This window comes from Bufo gargarizans, chromosome 2 (genome assembly GCF_014858855.1).
Source record: "Bufo gargarizans isolate SCDJY-AF-19 chromosome 2, ASM1485885v1, whole genome shotgun sequence".
Lineage (NCBI taxonomy): Eukaryota > Metazoa > Chordata > Amphibia > Anura > Bufonidae > Bufo > Bufo gargarizans.
This window is the reverse complement of record NC_058081.1, coordinates 610,148,795-610,168,539: the sequence shown is the minus strand read 5'-3', so window position 1 is coordinate 610,168,539 and position 19,745 is coordinate 610,148,795. Positions and strand designations below refer to the sequence as shown.

At 41.6% G+C, this 19,745-nt stretch overlaps 1 protein-coding gene across 7 annotated transcripts in view; it reads left to right on the top strand.

Moving 5' to 3' along the window:
- GRAMD1B (GRAM domain containing 1B) overlaps positions 1-19,745 on the top strand; it is a 291,387-nt gene that overhangs the window by 253,772 nt on the left and 17,870 nt on the right. For all 7 annotated transcript variants that reach the window (XM_044282018.1, XM_044282020.1, XM_044282019.1 and 4 more), the window contains 9 exons: positions 4,700-4,784; positions 6,611-6,714; positions 15,794-15,889; positions 15,975-16,055; positions 16,135-16,250; positions 16,985-17,138; positions 17,412-17,589; positions 19,097-19,240; positions 19,559-19,677. In XM_044282018.1, coding sequence (XP_044137953.1) covers positions 4,700-4,784; positions 6,611-6,714; positions 15,794-15,889; positions 15,975-16,055; positions 16,135-16,250; positions 16,985-17,138; positions 17,412-17,589; positions 19,097-19,240; positions 19,559-19,677 — 1,077 coding nt within the window. The remainder of the gene's footprint in view (positions 1-4,699; positions 4,785-6,610; positions 6,715-15,793; positions 15,890-15,974; positions 16,056-16,134; positions 16,251-16,984; positions 17,139-17,411; positions 17,590-19,096; positions 19,241-19,558; positions 19,678-19,745) is intronic.

The window sequence follows — 19,745 nt, the reverse complement described above, 5'->3', positions numbered from 1 at the left end:
CACTCCCTTGGATAAATGCAACCCCACACATGAATGGTCTCTGGATGCTTTTCATTTGGCATGACACAGTCGTGGTAGCACTCACCTTTTCTTCTTTGGACAATCATTTTTCCAGATGTCCCAAAAAGTCTGAAAGAAGTTTCATCAGAGAAAATAACTTTACTCCAGTCCTCTGCAGTCCAGTCCCTGTACTTCCTGGAGAATGTCAGTCTGTCTAATGTTTTTCTTGGAGAGAAGTGACTTTTCTGCTGCCCTTCTTGACCTCAGGCTATCCTCCAAAAGCCTTTGCTTCACAGTTTTTGTCAACAGTAAAGCATCCTAAGACCATTCATATGCGGGGTCGCTTCTCATCCAAGGGAGTGGGCTTACTCACAATTTTGCCTAAGAACACTGCCATGAATAAAGAATGGTATCTAAACATCCTCCAAGAGCAACTTTTCCCAACCATCTAGGAACAATTTGATGATGAACAATGCCTTTTCCAGAATGATAGAGCACCATGTCACAAGGCAAAAATGATAAAGTGGCTATGTGAACAAAACATTGAAGTTTTTGATCCATGGCCAGGAAACTCCCCAGAACTTAATCTCATTGAACCTTTGGTCAATCCTCAAAAAGCAGGTAGGCATCAAAACTCAGAAACTGTAATGAACTCTGAGTATTGATTAGGCAAGGATGGGTTGTCATCAGTCAGGATTTGGCCCAGAAGCTGATATCCAGCATGCTGAGACGAATTGCTAAAGTCTTAAAGAAGGGTCAACACTGGAAATATTGAGTGTTTGCAAAAACTTTATGGATTAGTCAATGGTAAAAAAATAAAATAACTGCTTATGAAATGCTTATAACTGTACATCAGTATAAGCATTTTAAAAAAAACATCTGACGAAAGGATCTAAAAACACTGAAGCAACAAACTTTATGAAAACTAAAATTTGTGTCACTGTCTAAACATTTGGTTATGACTGAAGCTTGTGTTACTGTAGATCATTGGTATATTACTCACAAATGTCCTTTGGTATAGCATAGATTCTCTGGCCTCATTGCTGCCTCTGTACCATCACATTAGTCATCTGTCATGATGTATGTATATTGGGAGTATAGACATTTTTAAGAAGGCTCAGCACATATTTCCATGAATAGCTCAACCTATAGCAATCCGTACCATGGGAACATGATGCTAACACACAATGGCATGCAGTGACAGGCAGCGTCATGTTCTACTATGTAAGATAACCCTGATACTGGAAGCCAGACTGGCAAAGGGGCCTGGAGTTTAAAGTAACCTCATAAGACTCCCTGACCTAGGAGGACTGTCTGTGGCCACCAGCCACAGGAGACTCCTGGAAGTGATTGCTTTTCAGGGGATGACTATAGATAGACTATGAGAAGAATGCAGAGAATCCCCTTCTGTGGTCTATGAATAGGCAGCACTGTTCACATTTGTGGAACACTGTGACTAATGTGAATGTGGTTCAGAATTTCACAGTGGGTGGTATCTGTCATGGCAACTTCATATTGTACTGTATGCTCCTCATACTTGGACTGGCAGGGCATCAATCTCAGCAACTTGCATCATAACCTGCCTTTGTATGGTTCCATATGATGAGATCAACAGGTGTTATTTGCTGTCCCTCAGCTCCCAAAACTAAAAACCACAGAAGTAAACCAGGAGAGTTGTAAGGGATAAATGTCCGATTACCTACAATCTTCTTCGAAAAGGTCTCAATGACTTGGCAGAAGAGGTCTCATCACTATAGATAACATCATGGATGTCAGGGGATTAGCATCACAGTCACATCTGCATGGATGACATATCAAGAGTTTCTAAACACCTAGGGCGCTGATCGCACGAATGGCAGTAATGAGGAAATGGTGAGGAATCCTGAAGATGGGTATTTTACTTCGAGAAAACCCTTTTAGAAGGATTTGGGGAGATGAAAACAAACGCAGACAAGCTCCTAAAGAAAATATACTTGCAACTTAAGTGAAGCTGGATGGTCGAGGAGCTCGATAGAGCTTGGTTTTGGTAATTGTGGGGTATTGACGGGCTAACCAAAGCCCTCCTGTGAAATGCCTCAGTGCTATGTCAGATGACATTTAGTGGTGTATATACCCTTTCAGCTAGTTACACCTTGGGTACATCTGCACATAGAAAGTACATGCTGCATTAGAGAAGATATTAAGAACAATGTATGTTGGGTGCATCTGTCCTGTGATGGGAAACCATTTAGTAGCTGATTATTTTCATTATAAGACAAGCTGTCCTGTGTGAGGTAAACCAGTTGTCACATACAGCAGACCAACAACATGAGTCATATAAAGCCATTGTATGTAGAGTAGGGTATGTACACCTTTAATAATCATCACTGACTGCTGTATGAAAGGTGTGTCGTTCCTGACCAGTACACTTCATTCAACTGGATCGATTAAAGTGCACATACCAAGTAGATCTGGGCTTATCACTGTGTGTCTCCTATGTTACATAAACAGACCTCATGGAGCTGATGATGTTTGGCCCTTTAACAGACCTTGGAACAATGAAGTAGATCTGTAATTGTAGTTGCACCTCGGATCAGGTGTGGAATGTGCCAAAATCTGTGGCACATGCTCCCTGCAAGAAATAGATGAAGTGTGAAAATGTGTACTCATTGGTGACATACTAGACATGGCATTCGAAAAGTAATTTTAAATTTTTTTTGTCAATTTTTATTTATTTTTTTGTCTTGACCTATTTTGGTTCTTCTTTTGTCCTACTTTAAGACAGGAGGTCTAAAAAGCGGTGTAAAAATCTAGTAGTAGGTAGCCCTTTGGTGCATTGTGTCATAAACAGGGGCGTAGCTATAGGGGGTGCAGAGGTAGCAGTCGCCCAAAGACCCTTGCGGTGCATAAGAAGATACCGGTATTATAGAAAGTGCATGCTGGTCAAGTTACACCTCTGGCTGGAGGGAAGGGGTAAGGTCAAAAATTTGTTGGGGGGGGGGTAGTGTTCTGTTTCAATTTTTGCCTCAGGCAGCAGAAACGCTATGTGCTTCCCTGCCCCTGGCCACAAAGCACTTAGGGAAGGGGGGCCCAAGCTAGACTCTTGCATCGGGGCCCATGAGACTTTAGCTACGCCCCTTGTCATAAATAGGCATTCTGTGGTGTATTGTGTCACAGAGTACAGAGTTCCCACAGAATGGCTTAGACCCCAAAAATGACGTATCTTCACAATCTTGGGTGCATTTAACAACGTGAATACCTTATTTTATTTACAATTTATGATGCACTTAAGCACAAAAACTATCCATAATATATATGGTACCAAATAAAAAATGGCAAAGGAAAAAATAACACTATTACAAAATCTCCCTCAATAACTAGGGAAATAAGCCAAAACCAAAGCCTTTCTCGTAAGGAAAAGACGCCCAGCTGTCGGTGCAGAGCAGGGAACTGGTTTGACAGGGGGAAAGACCTTTGAGATGGGCCTGGGAGTATTAAGTTTCTGCTTCTGGAGACTGGCAAGTTAGTATAGGGAGTCTTATAGACCAGGCAATGCTTTCAGTCATGGGAAGGCTTACAGGGGAATTTATCATAGACACACTTTTTACCGTGGTCTCCGATATCCCCTGTGCTGCTGGGGAATGCGCCTCGTCCTAAATTAGCTGCATCCTCCGACAGTCTGCGCACCTAGACTGAAATCTACAGTAGCTCTGAGCTGCAGAAAACTGGCATAAAAGAATATGGATTTGCTGGTGCCACCCCTTTCCTTCACCCCTTACCACGCGCTCCCCCTCCTTTTGGAAGTAGTGTAGAAAAACCACTTGGGAAATGACACTTAAAAAATCATAAACCTAAGGTTTACAACTTTTTTACCCCATAAAACTAGCATGTGAGGAATGATAAATTCCCCACTTAGTTAATGTTGAGGAAGATGAATGACCGATGTAAACCATTTGTGCTCCAGTTCTAGTGCAGTCTTGGATATGGTGCGGTGAACGTAATCCACTATGTAATTTGTGGAGAGCTTTGCCAAAATGCTGTCTTATAGAATGGAGCTGGCACGTCGGTCAGTCATTTTCCTATGCCTCCTAAAGCCTGCATTGCTTATCTAAGAGACGCCTCGGAAACCCGCTTATAGGCCTTGTCCTATGGCAGAGCTTCGTGAAGGGATCAGCCTTGGCCAAACACATCAGCTAATAACACAAAGATTGAAAAAAAAAAAAATCTAAACTGAAGCGATTGCACAATTATTGGGTTAGTTCCCATGTGACACATCCTCTGTAATGTGGAAGTGGACTAAACTGTGTCTGTCTATAGCTGGATGCTTTCTGATGAAGACACATAAGTCATGGAGTGCTCCTCTTCCCCATCTGCTCCCATGGTGCTGCAGCCTGTATCTCTACTGTACCTATTGTGCAATCCTCACACTGGACAAACACAAGGAGATCTGCTGCTGGCGAAACCCAGACTATATTTGGGAATCTTTTAACCCTTCACATACAGTTGCTTGAATTTTAACTCCTCGAATGTGGAGGTGACTTGGCATTGCTCCTGGTTTTATTACGCTGGCTCCCACTCAATGTCCTGTATGTCTATCTTGTGTTCCTTCTGTTCCCCTTCTGTAGAGCCTGTGGTCTTGCTGGTCTTCTTGTGCATGTGACTTTGTAGACTTTTTTATTTTTTTTCTTTGTATCTAAATAGTCAAAGTTTGTCTTTCCAGGTATTGAGTCCAACATATAAACAGAGAAATGAGGATTTTCGGAAGCTCTTTAAACAGCTGCCAGACTCTGAACGTCTCATTGTAGGTAAGAGAACTCCTATCGTGCACAAACAGGAACCTCACTGCTACTTTCCGAATGATAGCAAACCCAACCTGGGACACTTGTAAGTTTCAATATCTGTGAAAAATTATGCCAGATTATGAAAGCCTTCTAATGGCTGCCAGCCAGGTACATAAAGATCTAATGCTCTCAGCATTAATTATGTAGGAGCATCAGGCACTTATGCACATGGCCAGCAGCCGCAGGTGCCCTCCTGAATTCAGCTGTATTGCCCCAGGACGATACTACAGTTCCATAATGTGGCTTGGGCTTCAGTATTTTGTGCTGCACTGTGGTATTTTCTGATGGGGTGGTATTTTATTGGCACTACAGTATTCCTGGCTTCACCTACTTCTGTTGCCCCTGCCTACTTTTATTGTCCCACCTTCTTTCAGTTTGGACCCATCTACAACATGGGGCCACTTTTCTGCTCATGTAGTTATTGTGTACATGCATTACATTACTTATCCAAATTTATCCCATACTGATCCGGAGTTACATCCAGTATTATACTCCAGAGCTGCACTCACTATTCTGCTGGTGGAGTCACCGTGTACATACATTACATTACTTATCTTGTACTGATCCTGAATTCCGACCTGTATTATACTCCAGAACTGCACTCGCTATTCTGCTGGTGGCGGTAGTGTATACATACATTACTTATCCTGTACTGGTCCTGAGTCACATCTTGTACCGTACACCAGAGTTTCACTCACCATTCTGCTGGCAGAATCACTGTGTATATACATTACATTTAGATCTGAAGTTGCTTCGCTCAAAACGTTGGAATAATGCTGTACTGAGATCCCTCTCCATACAGCATTAAAAGTTAGTTATTCGTGAAGTCGCGTGAGACTTCGTTGAATAATGTTGGTAATTGATTTTTAAAACTTGGATCCGACTGGTACCTCAGAACTGAAGCCGAGTTCGGATCCAACTTTTAAAGTGGTTTTCCATCTTAAAAATCAAATACTGTATCTATTCAACGAAGTCTCGCGTGACTTCGCGAACAACTAACTTTGCCGCATCGGAGGCCGTACATTTTAATGCTGTATGTAGACGGATCTCCGTACAGCATTAATCTGAAGTTTTGAGTGAAGTGACTTCGGATCTAGGATGAGAAGCTCGCTTACTTATCCTGTACTGATCCGGAGTTACATCCTCTATTATACTCCTGAGCTGTACTCACTATTCTGCCAGTGAAGTCACTGTGTACATACATTACATTTTATATCCTGTACTGATCCTGAGTTACACGACCAGAGTGCAGCTCTTGTGTGTAGTACAAGCTGTATCTCAGGATCTCTACCATAGAGGACATGCATTGTATTTAACTCCCTGTAAGACATCTGCATTTACAGTATCATATTAGTATAAGAACATCCCTCATTTATTAAATGAAGTATATAGAGTGTGGTGGGGAACCTATGGCACGGGTGCCAGAGGCGGCACTCAGAGCCCTATCTGTGGGCACCCGAGCCCTGGAAATAGTCTATGGTGTACCAATATGCCTTAAACTTTTCTTGCCATTCATCAGCTCAGGGCACACTATGAAGAGCACAGGCAGTGCATTGAATGTAGGCAGGCTATTAAAGCTAAATGATAAAGTATATGGATAATATACAATATTGGATTGTAGTGTTCATTTTAAATTGCCGTGTGGGCACTTTGCGATAAATAAGTGGGTTTTGGGTTGCAGTTTGGGCACTTGGTCTGTAAAAGGTTCACCATCAGTGATATAGAGTATTGGTATGAGTAACTCCTCTGTGTGCTCGCATGCTCAGTTTGCCATATGTTTGCACTTTCAGATTACTCCTGTGCACTGCAGAGGGATATCTTACTGCAGGGACGTCTCTACCTGTCCGAGAATTGGATTTGCTTCTACAGTAACATCTTTCGCTGGGAGACTCTGGTCAGTGCATTACACATCTTCCCTCTGACAATTTGCATTGATTAAAAACCAGTTACAGAAATATCTGTGAAATATTAATTTTATAAACTCCTAGGTTAAAGCCACTTGTGCCTTGCATTGCGACAGAGAGTTCACGCTGTGCTGCATTACCTCTGTGCACATTGACAGAAAATCACTTTTCCCTTTTTAAGTCAACGTTCTCTGCTGGAGCAACATTTCTGGCTTCCCCTCTGTACAGTGTGTACAGGTCATCTGATACCACAGAAGTTACGCAAAGTGTTCAGCCTCGGCTAACAAAAAAAAAAAAAAGTTTGTACCGAGATTCCAGCTTGTTAACATAATGGAAGTTTGCCTGTTACAGAAATGAATTTTTAAAGAGGACCTGTCATCGCTTTTCAAAAATTAAATCAAATACATTGGTGGTAAATGTTGCATCCGGGATTGCAGCTTTGTTTTTGTTTTCCATTTGGCTCCTCTGCACCCCTGCTACCACCCCTTCTGTTTTCGCTCCTAATAAGTACAGTAAATGTGCATTGAAGGTGGAAACAGGAGCAGGAGACCTCAACTCTCCTCAGTGGCCGTCTCCCTCACTGTGATGCTATTCGGATACTGCGGACTGCTTCACGTCTCCCTCTCTGTCACGCTATCCAGTTGCTGCTGACTGCTTCACAGTGGGCGTGACTTCTCTCTCGCTTTGATGCTGTCCTATTACTGCTATAGAGGGTGAATGGAGGGGCCAATAAAAATAAAATAAAAAAAACAGCCCTGGAATCTGGGGAGCAACATTAGCAACCAGAGGTATTAGATTTCATTTAAAAAAAGTGAAGACAGGTCTTCTATAACCTTTCGCTACCAGCGCCGTACACGTACAATGTGTAAACATTGTCGGCAGATCTGCCGATCGCGGTAATTAAAGGCTTTAGATGCCGTGATCAAGTTAGATCATGGCATCTAAATGCACAAAAACCCTGAAGCTCGCACTTCCTGGCTTCCTACCGATGCCCCGTGCAGCCAATGTGGGCATCGGTAGTTGCGCTGAACACTGTAAGCCTCACTGACGAGGCTTTGTGTTCATGCTGAAATTCTTATTTTGGCCACCAAATGGCAGGCAAGGATAGGAAATGAGCAATTTCTACTGTAAATCTCGTTTTAAAAATCCCTGATAGAATAAAATCAAAAATAAAAACCATTATTTATAGACTCAAAATTAAAATTATATATAAAAAATTAAATATATAAAAGTTTAAATCGCCCCACTTTCCATATAATTAAAAAAAAAATACCTAAATAACAATAAATATAAACATCATGGGTATAATCGTGACCAAAAACGCCCATACTATTAAAATATTTTTTTAAAAATCCAATACAGCGAATGGCGTAACGGAAATAAGGGTCAAAATGGCCAATTTGCCATTTTTTTCATTGCTTCTCTTACCCCAAATTTTTTAAAATAAAATATGAACAAAAAGTCACGCACACTCCAGAATGGTATCAATAAAAACCAGATTGTTCTGCAAAAAAGGAGCCCCTAAACAGATCAGTAAACATAAGTATAAATAAGTTATGGGGGTCAGAATATGGTGATATAAAAAAATAATTTTTACAGTTTACATTTTTTTTTTATACTACTTAGACATAAAAAACCTATACATATGGGGTATTGTTGTAATCATACTGACCCAGAGAATGAAGGGCATGGGTGTTTTTCCGCAAAGGAAACGCAGTGGGAACAAAACCAGTAAAACTGAGTAATTGCGTTTTTTCCAATTCCACCCTATTTGGAAATTTTTTACCACTTCCCACTACCTTTTATGCCATAATTAATGGTGGCATTAGAAAGTACAACTTGTCCCGCAAAAAATAAGCTCTCATACAGCTATGTGACTGGAAATATAAAAAAGTTATGGCTTAAGGAACGGAGTGGGATCTGTCCGTAATCATCTGTTCTCTATTAAAGGTTAATACCCCCGAGTTGTCAGGTTTCCTCTTGAAGCCTGACACCCCCTTTAAGTTGTATTTGCTAGACCTTATATTTTCAAGAATATTATGTCTCCATATATAATGTACAATTCATAAATCTATAGATTCATAAAAGGAAAAATAATTCATAGACTTAAAAATAAGAGAATATACAAATCAAACCTCATTAAAAGAAGAGGCACCAAGTTGTAGTAATTGGGGTCCAGGAGGCTGTTCACAAGGTGCAATGCAGGGTCCTTGTGTTCCCTACTGGTGTCTAATCATATATGTACATTAAATAGCTATGTAAAAAATCTAGCATTTGCCACAACTGATTTTATTGGCCCAGTTGATATTGTATTTATTATTGCACTATTGCTGTGTATATGAACTACTGCATTACAATATGAGGTGACCAATGCTAAATTTTTTATACCGATATGTACAGATGTGTAATATTCTTGAAGGTATAATGAGTTAATTGTGTGGCAGAATCCTATAAATTGGCTACTTTCAGTCTTAGGCCCCTTTCACACGGGCGAGTATTCCGCGGGGATGCGTGAGTTGTTTTTCACGTAACGCAGGCCCCATAGAAATGAATGGGGTTGCGTGAAAATCGCAAGCATCCGCAAGCAAGTGCGGATGCGGTGCGATTTTCACGCACGGTTGCTAGGAGACGATTGGGATGGAGACCCGATCATTATTATTTTCCCTTTATAACATGGTTATAAGGAAAAATAATAGCATTCTGAATATAGAAAGCATAGTAAAATAGCGCTGGAGGGGTTAAAAAATAATAATTATAATTTAACTCACCTTAGTCCACTTGATCGCGCTTCCCGGCATCTCGTCTGTCTCCTTTGCTGAACAGGACCTGTGGTGATGTCACTCCGGTCATCACATGTTCCATCACATGATCTTATACCATGGTGATGGATCATGTGATGACCGGAGTGACGTCACCACAGGTCCTGTTCCTGAAATGAATGCTCACCACAGGTCCTGTTCAGCAAAGGAGACAGAAGAGATGCCGGGCTATGTGATCAAGTGGACTAAGGCCTCTTTCACACTTGCGTTGTCCGGATCCGGCGTGTACTCCACTTGCTGGAATTACACGCCGGATCTGGAAAAACGCAAGTGTACTGAAAGCATACAGGATCCGTCTTCAAAATGCTTTCAGTGTTACTATGGCACCCAGGACGCTATTAAAGTCCTGGTTGCCATAGTAGTAGCGGCTCCCGGGGCGCTCCAGAATGACGTCAGAGCGCCCCATGCGCATGGATGACATGCCATGCGATCACGTGATCCATGCGCTTGGGGCGCCCTGACGTCACTCTGGAGCGCCCCGAGAGCCGCACGGATGGTAAGTATGCTGCTCCCCCGCTCCCCACTACACTTTACCATGGCTGCCAGGACTTTAGCGTCCCGGCAGCCATGGTAACCATTGAGAAAAGCTAAACGTCGGATCCGGCAATGCGCCGAAACGACGTTTAGCTTAAGGCCGGATCCGGATCAATGCCTTTCAATGGGCATTTATTCCGGATCCGGCCTTGCGGCAAGTCTTCAGGATTTTTGGCCGGAGCAAAAAGCGCAGCATGCTGCGGTATTTTCTCCGGCTAAGAAACGTTCCGGTCCTGAACTGAAGACATCCTGATGCATCCTGAACGGATTTCACTCCATTCAGAATGCATTAGGATAAAACTGATCACAATTCTTCCGGCATAGAGCCCCGACGACGGAACTCTATGCCGGAAGAAAAGAACGCAGGTGTGAAAGAGCCCTAAGGCGAGTTAAATTATTTTTTATTTATTTTTAACCCCTCCAGCGCTATTTTACTATGCATTCTGTATTCAGAATGCTATTATTTTCCCTTATAACCATGTTATAAGGGAAAATAATACAATCTACAGAACACCGATCCCAGACCCGAGCTTCTGTGAAGAAGTTTACCTTGTCGTCCTTTTGTGCCTGCTGATAGGATTTTCCCACACTCACCATTTTTGCTACATTTTACTTCAGCCTGGTATTATTACATTGCGTTCATTGTGCACTGGTAGTGTAGCCTACTGATGCATCGTGACTGCTGTGCGGGAATGCGGCCGGGAAGTATTTTGGAAAGCAATTGTAAGACGCCAGGGCTGCAGGAAACCTCAAATTCCCCACACACGTGTCCTGCAGATACTGGCTGACATCCTGATGATCGTATTCTATCAGAGAATTCCTATTCATTGAGATCTGTGCCGTGAAGCTTCCTCGGGTAAATTATACACTTGACCATTCCTATTGATACTTATCTGTAGATGATTGTATGTTGGTGTTTATTGCATTTGGAAAGGTGAATGTTTTGTGGGATATTTTAGGGCTTAACATGTTAATTAGTAGCATAGCTACAAAAGGTGTGAGAGCTGACTGCGTCCCAGAAGCAACCTGCCATGTAAGAGAACGACATGTACGGTGGTATAATAAGGCGTCATGTAAATATTCATGTAATTAAACTGCAAGTGCATCTGAATAAATTAGAATGTCATCAAAAAGTGAATTTATTTCAATAATTTAATTCAAAAAGTTAAAACCATTTGTTATATACGGTAGATTCATTATACACAGAGTGAGCTATTTCAAGTGTTTATTTATTTTATGATTACAGCTTACAGCTAATGAAAACCCAAAAGTCAGTATATTAGAAAAATAGAATATTATAGAAGAACGATTTAAAAAAAATATTTTTAATACAGAAATGTTGTTCAAGGTATGTATAGTATATGCACCCAATACTTGGTCGGGGCTCCTATGCGGCGCGGCATGGAGGCGATCAGCCTGTGGCATCACTGAGGTGTTATGGAAGCACAGGTTGCTTTGATAGCGGCCTTTAGCTCGTCTGCATTGTTGGGATTCTCTACGGGGTTTAGGGTAGGCAAGTTTGCTGGCCAATCAAGCACAGTGATACCGTGGTTATTAAACCAGGTATTGGTACTTTTGGAAGTGTAGGCAGGTGCCAAGTTCTGCTGGAAAATAAATTCATCATCTCCATAAAGCTTGTCAGCAGAGGGAAGCATGAACTGCTCTCGCGTTTCCTTGTAGACAGCTGAACTGACTTTGGACTTGAAATACCATAGTCATAGTGGACCAAAACCAGCAGATGACATGGCTCCCCTAACCATCACTGACTGTGGAAACTTCCCAATGAACCTCAAGCAACTTTGATTGTGTGCCTCTCCACTCTTCCTCCAGACTCTGGGACCTTGATTTCCAAATAAAATGCAAAATTAACTTTTCATCTGAAAACAGGATTTTGGACCACTGGAAAACAATTCATTCTTTTTTCTCCTTAGCCCCAGGTAAGACGCTTTTGACATTCTCTGGGTCATGAGTGGCTTGACACAAGAAACTTTGTAGACCATGTCCTAGATACATCTGTGTGTGGTGGTTCTTGAAGCACTGAATCCAGCCGCAGTCCAGTCCTTGTGAATCTCCCCCAAATTCTTGAATGGTCTTTTCTTCACAATCCTTTCAGGGCTGTGGCTATCCCTTTTGCTTGTGCACCTTTTTCAACACACTTTTTCCTTCCACTCAACTTGCCATTAATGTGCTTGGATACTGTGAACAGCCAGCTTCTTTAGCAATGACCTTTTGAGGCTTACCCTCTTTTGTCTTCTGGACAACTATCAAGTCAGCAGTCTTCCCCATGATTGTGTAGCCTAGAAAACCAGACTGAGGGACCATTTAAAGGATCAAGAAACCTTTGCAGGTGTTTTGTGTTGCTTATCTGATTAGAGTGTGACACCATGAGTCTACACTTTTTATCAATATTAAAATTTTCTGAGATACTGAGTTTTAGGTTTTCATTAGCTGTAAGCCATAATTATCAAGAATAAAATAAGTAAACACTTGAAACAGACCACTCTGTGTGTAATAAATCTATATAATGAGTTTCACTTTTTAAATTACTGAACTATACTAACTTTTCGATGCCGTTCTAATTTAGGGTCCATTCACACGTCCGCAATTCTGGTGCTCCAGGTTAGCTCATGGACTCCTTTTTTCAAGCACACAAAATAAAATGCAATCACCCCTGTAACCAATATGCTGTTTTATTATATTCACAAGATCTACGAGCACATTGTCGAGATTAAAAGCATGCAGCATGCCAAGTCTCAGCCCGACCCTGTTTTAATTAACAAAAAGCGAAGTAAATGAACAAAGAAATGTAAATCCAATCAATATTTGGGTTAGCCACTTTTTGCCTTCAAAACAGCCTCAATTCTTGTAGATACACTGGCACACAGTTTTTGAAGGAGCTCAGCAGGGAGGAGATCTTCTATGGAGATAGGCTTGCTCAAATCCTTTTGTCTCTATATGTAATCCCAGACAGACTGGTTGATGTTGAGATCAATGCTCTGTGGGAGCCCTATCATCACTTCCAGGACTCCTTGTTCTTCTTTACACTGAAGATAGGTCTTAGGCCTCATGCACACGACCATTGTTTGGGTCGGCATCCGAGCCACCGTTTTGGTGGCTCGGATGCGGACCCATTCACTTCAATGCGGCAGCAAAAGATGTGGACAGCACTCTGTGTGCTGTGTGCATCCGTGGCTCCATTCCGCGGCCCTGCTAAAAAATATAACATGTCCTATTCTTGTCCGCGCTTTGCGGACAAGAATAGGCATTTATATTGCCAGTGCCCGTTCCGTTCCGCAAACTGTGGAAGGCAACACGGGCAGCTTCTGTTTTTTGCGGATCCGCAGTTTGCGGCTTTAATGCCATTGGCTGGATGTTTGTGATCATTATCCTGCTGCAGAATATCTTTAAATTTAAACTTTTAACACTTCTATTTTTGAAAGCATTTTTACTTTGCAGCATTTTTTTTTCACACGTCTAAAACTTTTGCATTGTACTGTATATATGTATATCTGATACAAGTTCTGACAGCATCTAAGAAAACAAAGCTATGCATTGTATTATTCTTGGTTTCACTCATCTCTGCAGCACTAAAGTCCTCATTTTGATAAATATATAAATCAAGTCAGTGGTTTACACATAGGTTTTTGCTAATGTTTTTCTGCCCTTCTACATTTTTTGTTATTTTTTGCACCAGCTTTTTTGGTGTTTTTACAAAAAAACTGAAAAAAAACTCTAGCTCCAGATGTTAACTGAAGATCTACATGAGCAATATGAAACGCAGGACGCACAAGCATTTCATTGACTCTGGCATCTTTATTCATTAGGGGGTGGTTTGGCTTTCCGGCTTCTTTTAAAAATAAAAACGCAGCATGCCAGAGTTCTTGGAATTTTCACATCTTCTCTATATGGGAAAAATTCCATAAAAAAATGCTAGTGGGCGAACACACTGCATGCAAAAAATGCCCAAATCCCCCCCATAAAGTGGCAAAAAACGCATGTGGACAAAAAAAAAAACCTTGCCATTATTCTGGCATTTTTACAGCCCATAAACATGCCATTACAAATTTATGTGGGTAGGAACCCTTAGGCCCCTTTCACACAGGGCGAGTATTCCGCGCAGGTGCAATGCGTGATGTGAACGCATTGCACCCGCACTGAATCCTGACCCATCTATTGGGCTGTGCACACCAGCGTTGATTTTCACGCATAACCCTTAAGCGTTGCGTGAAAATTGCAGCATGCTCTATATTTTGTGTTTTTCACGCAACGCAGGCCCCATAGAAGTGAATGGGGCCGCGTGAAAATCGCAAGCATCCGCAAGCAAGTGCGGATGCGGTGCGATTTTTCACACATGGTTGCTAGGTGACAATCGGGCTGGGGACCTGATCTGTATTATTTTCCCTTATAACATGGTTATAAGGGAAAATAATAGCATTCTGAATACAGAATGCACAGTACAATAGAACGCCTCCTAAGAAATAAATGTACTCCCTTATCCTTGCCGAACGGCGCCGCCCCCTCCACTACGTCATTTCATTTATTCACCCCAACATCCTTCTCTCTTGGCCTCCGAAATCCCACGCAGCCGCAGTATCGCTGACTGCCTGCGCATGTACGATACTCCTGGTCCTGAGGGCAACAGCCTCAATAGTGTCACTGGGCATGCGCCGAGCCAGTGACGTAATCAGAGCGCTGTTGCCTCAGGACCCAGGAGCATCGTACAGGCGCAGGCAGTCAGCGATACTGCGGCTGCGCGGGATTTCGGAGACCAAGAGAGAAGGATGGTGGGGTGAATAAATTAAATGACGTAGTAGAGGGGGCGGCGCTGTTCGGCAAGGATGTGGGAGTACATTTATTTCTTAGGAGGCGTGCTGGGCTTGGAAGAAAGACTGGCTGGGCACTGCAGGGGGGGGGGGGGCGTTACTGGGCACTAGAGGAGAGTAATAACGCCCCTCTGGGCACCTTGAGACTTAATTAGCATATGAGAAAAATCGCTTTTTCATCTGAATGAAAAGTTGAATAAAAGAAAGAAGACACATGCAGGTACTTTATTGCACATTGCTATGTTAACAGTTCTATATGCTCAAAATAGGTGACAGATTCCCTTTAAATAATTCTTCAGACCATCTCTTATTTTGTATATTTTTCTTCCATTCAAGTGACCCGGCATTTTGCTCATGGTATGTCACCAGTTTATGGTGCCTTCAGATGGGTGAAGGATTCCCTTGAAGGCACTGTGGCACTTTCTTGTCTGGCCCTTTCACTGCATTACCAACCTTTTTTGTTTTTGGCTCAGTTTGGTACTGCAGATCGAATCTAGTGAAGGGGGCTGAGCAGTGTCTGAGTTGGGATAACCAACACGGGTACATAACCAAAGGCAGCCACAGCACCCCATGCCTGAGCCACCGCTGATCACACTCTGAATATGCCAGCAGTGTTAAACCCTGTTATTTAAAAGCTATAATGAAAGACTTAAACGTGTTAACATTTTATTATGCATTTTAGATCTAAAGCTATTCTAAATTTTCCAAGCTGGAGTGAAGATCTTCTTTCTCATTTTCTTACTGTGGACCCAGGAGCTTCTAGATACAATTATCTAGACTAGATTATTAGAGATTAGCTGTAAATTGGCTATAATTTGTATCAGGACCCCACACTTTGTGCGTTGTGATGCTCCTGCAGTCTAGTCATAAACCAGCTCATCTTTGTCTTGTAGCTGACCGTACGGTTAAAAGACATCTGCTCAATGACGAAGGAGAAGACAGCAAGACTCATTCCCAATGCAATCCAGCTTTGCACAGACACTGAAAAGGTAAGAAGACCAAGTGTCTCATGACTAGAACTGCTCCTAGAGAGGAGAAATATCTGCCTGTCCTAACATTGTGATGTTTTCTCAGCACTTTTTTACATCATTCGGGGCTCGAGATCGAACCTACATGATGATGTTCCGTCTCTGGCAAAATGCCTTACTGGACAAGGTAACTATCTTTATGTTCATCTTTTTGCCAATTCTTTCATCGTCTTCTATGCTGATTTTCCTTTCTCTGCTCCTTGTAGCCGTTGTGCCCAAAGGAATTGTGGCATTTTGTCCACCAGTGTTATGGCAATGAGCTGGGCCTGACCAGTGATGATGAAGACTATGTACCTCCAGATGATGACTTTAACACCATGGGGTGAGTGTGCAGGGTCTTCAGAACGGGTCCTATGTTTAGATTAAGGGGGTGAAAAGCAACTCCTTTATATTCAATGTATTGGCAGTGTCTTCTCTGTCAGACTGATGTTATTTTATGACCCTCTGTGTATGTTGATCCTTGTGTCCAAATACTTGCTGGATTTGCAAGACAATTGCAGGGAATTTTAACTTTCTGTAAGCTTAAAAAGGAATTTTCACCACTTTGTTTTACTAAATAATTTTATTCCCCAAACATTAACGATTCTGGAGCATCTTTTCATATAATTCTGTTCCATTCCTCAGTTTTTGCTACAAGAAGTTTATTAATGAATCTGCAGCTGGGTGTTACCATTTGGAGGTTTGTCCCTGCACAATTTGACAGTGTTGGGCTGCGCAGGGACCGCCACTCAATAACACCCAGTTGCAGATTCATTAAAAAACTTCTAATGGCAATAACTGAGGAATAGGGCAACATAGAGTTAGATATGAAAAGATGCTCCAGAATTGTTACTGCAGGACGAATGCAAATAGTTACTAAAACTGACATGTCGGAGAGGTGACTGGTCTTGTTTAAGGAGAACAATTCCAATAATAGACAATTTTTTATGCAGTTGCCTGAGGTAGTAATATGAAAGATATCAATGTATTGCATGTCTTCTCATATGGTCATATGGTTGGCTTTGCTTTTATGTATTGTTTTTTTTATTTTATTATTTTATTGCTATTTTTTCTTAGCTATTGTGAAGAAATCCCTGTGGAGGATGTAGAAGTAAACGACAATTCTTCTAAAAGCAGCGGGGATATTAAGCCAGAAACTAACTGCAACCTCCAGGAGCCATCTCTTACAAGCAGTAATGTGACATCCACCACCAGTAGTGACCCCCCCACGGTATGTACCACTATTACATACTTTACTGCAGAGGTATGAGGCCCTTGTCTGTACAAAGTAGAGGCGCCATAAGCAAATTACCATTATGTGCCTTGTGAGTATCGAAGATAATGGGCTGAACACCTTTGTGTTTTTTCATCCATATTATACCTTTTACAACCCATGTACAAAATGTAAGTCAATTTGGCACCTTGGCATTTGATAGATCGGTTTTGAGTTACATTCCCACCTCTGTGGCCTGAGTTGTAAATGCCTAAAACTTTTTCTCAATAGTTTGATGTGGGCCTACTTGATGACCTTGACAGCTCATTAGAGAGGGAGATGCTTTTTGCAAACCTTGAGGAGCAGAAGGTGGAGCTTCTCCTGCCTGTCACCTCTCCATCCTTGGACTTTAATGATAACGAAGACTTGCCCACCGAGCTCAGTGACTCCTCTGAAACACATGATGAAGGTGAATATTACTCAATTTAGATTAGGGAATTTGCAATGTGAAAGTATACCTAAAATTACACATTTTATATGAATGACACTTCAACAATCTTCAGACGAAGGTGGCTTGGACCTGTATTATGAAGTTGCATGAACTCTGCCTCCCCTGACCACACGGGCGAGATTTCCGCCCGGGTGCAATGCGTGAGGTGCACCCGCACTGAATCCGGACCCATTCATTTCTATGGGGTTGTGCACATGAGCGGTGATTTTCACGCATCACTTGTGCGTTGCGTGAAAATCGCAGGATGCTCTATTTTGTGCATTTTTCACGCAACGCAGGACCCATAGAAGTGAATGAGGCTGCGTGAAAATCGCAAGCATCCGCAAACAAGTGCGGATGCGCGATTTTCACTCACGGTTGCGAGACGATTGGGATGGGGACCCGATCATTATTATTTTCCCTTATAACATGGTTTCAAGGTAAAATAATAGCATTCTTAATACAGAATGCGTAGTAAAATAAGGCTGGAGGGGTTAAAAAAATAATAATAATTTAACTCGCCTTAATCCACTTGTTCGTGCAGCCCGGCTTCTCTTCTGTCTTTAACTTTGCTGTGCAGTAGGAAAAGGACCTGTGGTGATGTCACTGCGCTCATCACATGGTCCGTCACATGATCCATCACCATGGTGATGTATCATGTGATGGGCCATATGATGAGCGCAGTGATGTCATCAAAGGTCCTTTACCCAGGTCCTGAAGAAAGAAGAAAGAAGAGAAGTCGGGCTGTGCGAACAAGTGGATAAAGGGGAGTTAAATAAAAAATAAAAATGTAACCCCTCCAGCCCTATTTTACTAAGCATTCTGTATTAAGAATACTATTATTTTCCCTTATAACCATGTTATAAGGGAAAATAATACAATCTACACAACACCTATCCCAAACCCGAACTTCTGTGAAGAAGTTCGGGTACCAAACATGCAGATTTTTCTCACGCGTGTGCAAAACGCATGAAAATGTTTTGCACTCGTGCTGAAAAATCGTGCATTTTCCCGCAACACACCCGCATCTTATCCGGCCCAAAACCATGACGCCAGTGTGAAAGAGGCCTTATGGTTTGAATTATTTTAACAGTGTATAGATTTAAAAACAGGCACTCACCATCTAACAGTTTAAAATAATTTGAATTTATTAAGAAAAAATATACAATAAAAATTTTACCCCTACAATATTCGGTGATTATAATAATTGTAATATTCGACAATACTAAATATTCTGCGATTATTTTAACTTTGAAGTTAAATTTTTATTGTATATTTTTTCTTAATAAATTCAAATTATTTTAAACTGTTAGATGTGAGTGCCTGTTTTTAAATCTATACACTGTCTTGATAACCAGATGATTGGGTGAATCATCAAAAAGCAGAGCACCTTGACCATACTTTGGATTTGGGTGTGCCACGGTATATTTGTTATATATTGAATTATTTTAAGTTTGCAAACATTAAGAAACAATTTATCCTGCAGGTGAAGTGCAAGCATTTTACGAGGACCTAAATGGCCGGCAGTATATCAACGAGGTCTTCAACTTTAGTGTGGACAAGCTGTTCAGTCTCCTTTTCACAGAATCTCAGTTCCAGAGGGATTTCATGGAGCAAAGGAGGTTTACAGGTGAGGATTCAGAAAGGTCTCTGTGAATGAGGATTCTTGAAAACGTGTTGTTTTTTTTATAAGATCATTTATATCAGAGCTTCTCCATTCCAGCTCTCCCAACAGCCCATAATTTTAGCACTTCCTTAGAATTGCAGAAGCCACAGATGTTCTCTTTGGGATGTCCCCAGAACATGACATGTTGGGGTGACATACTTGAGGACTGGATTTGAGAAACGTGAACTACTTTGTAACTTTAATCTTGTTTAGGCCTTGGATTATATAATACATTTATAATAAAAAGGATAAGTCTGAAATTGTTTTATTTTTTATGAACAGAAGTTATATTTCATCCATGGAAAAAAGAAGAAAATGGAAATCAGACACGGGTTATCTTATACACCATTGCCCTGACAAATCCTCTGGCGCCAAAATCGGCAACTGTAACAGAAACGCAGGTGAGGGATTCCTCAAGACAGCTTGCCTGGGATTGAGCACACACTAGTTCACCAAATATGTGGATTCT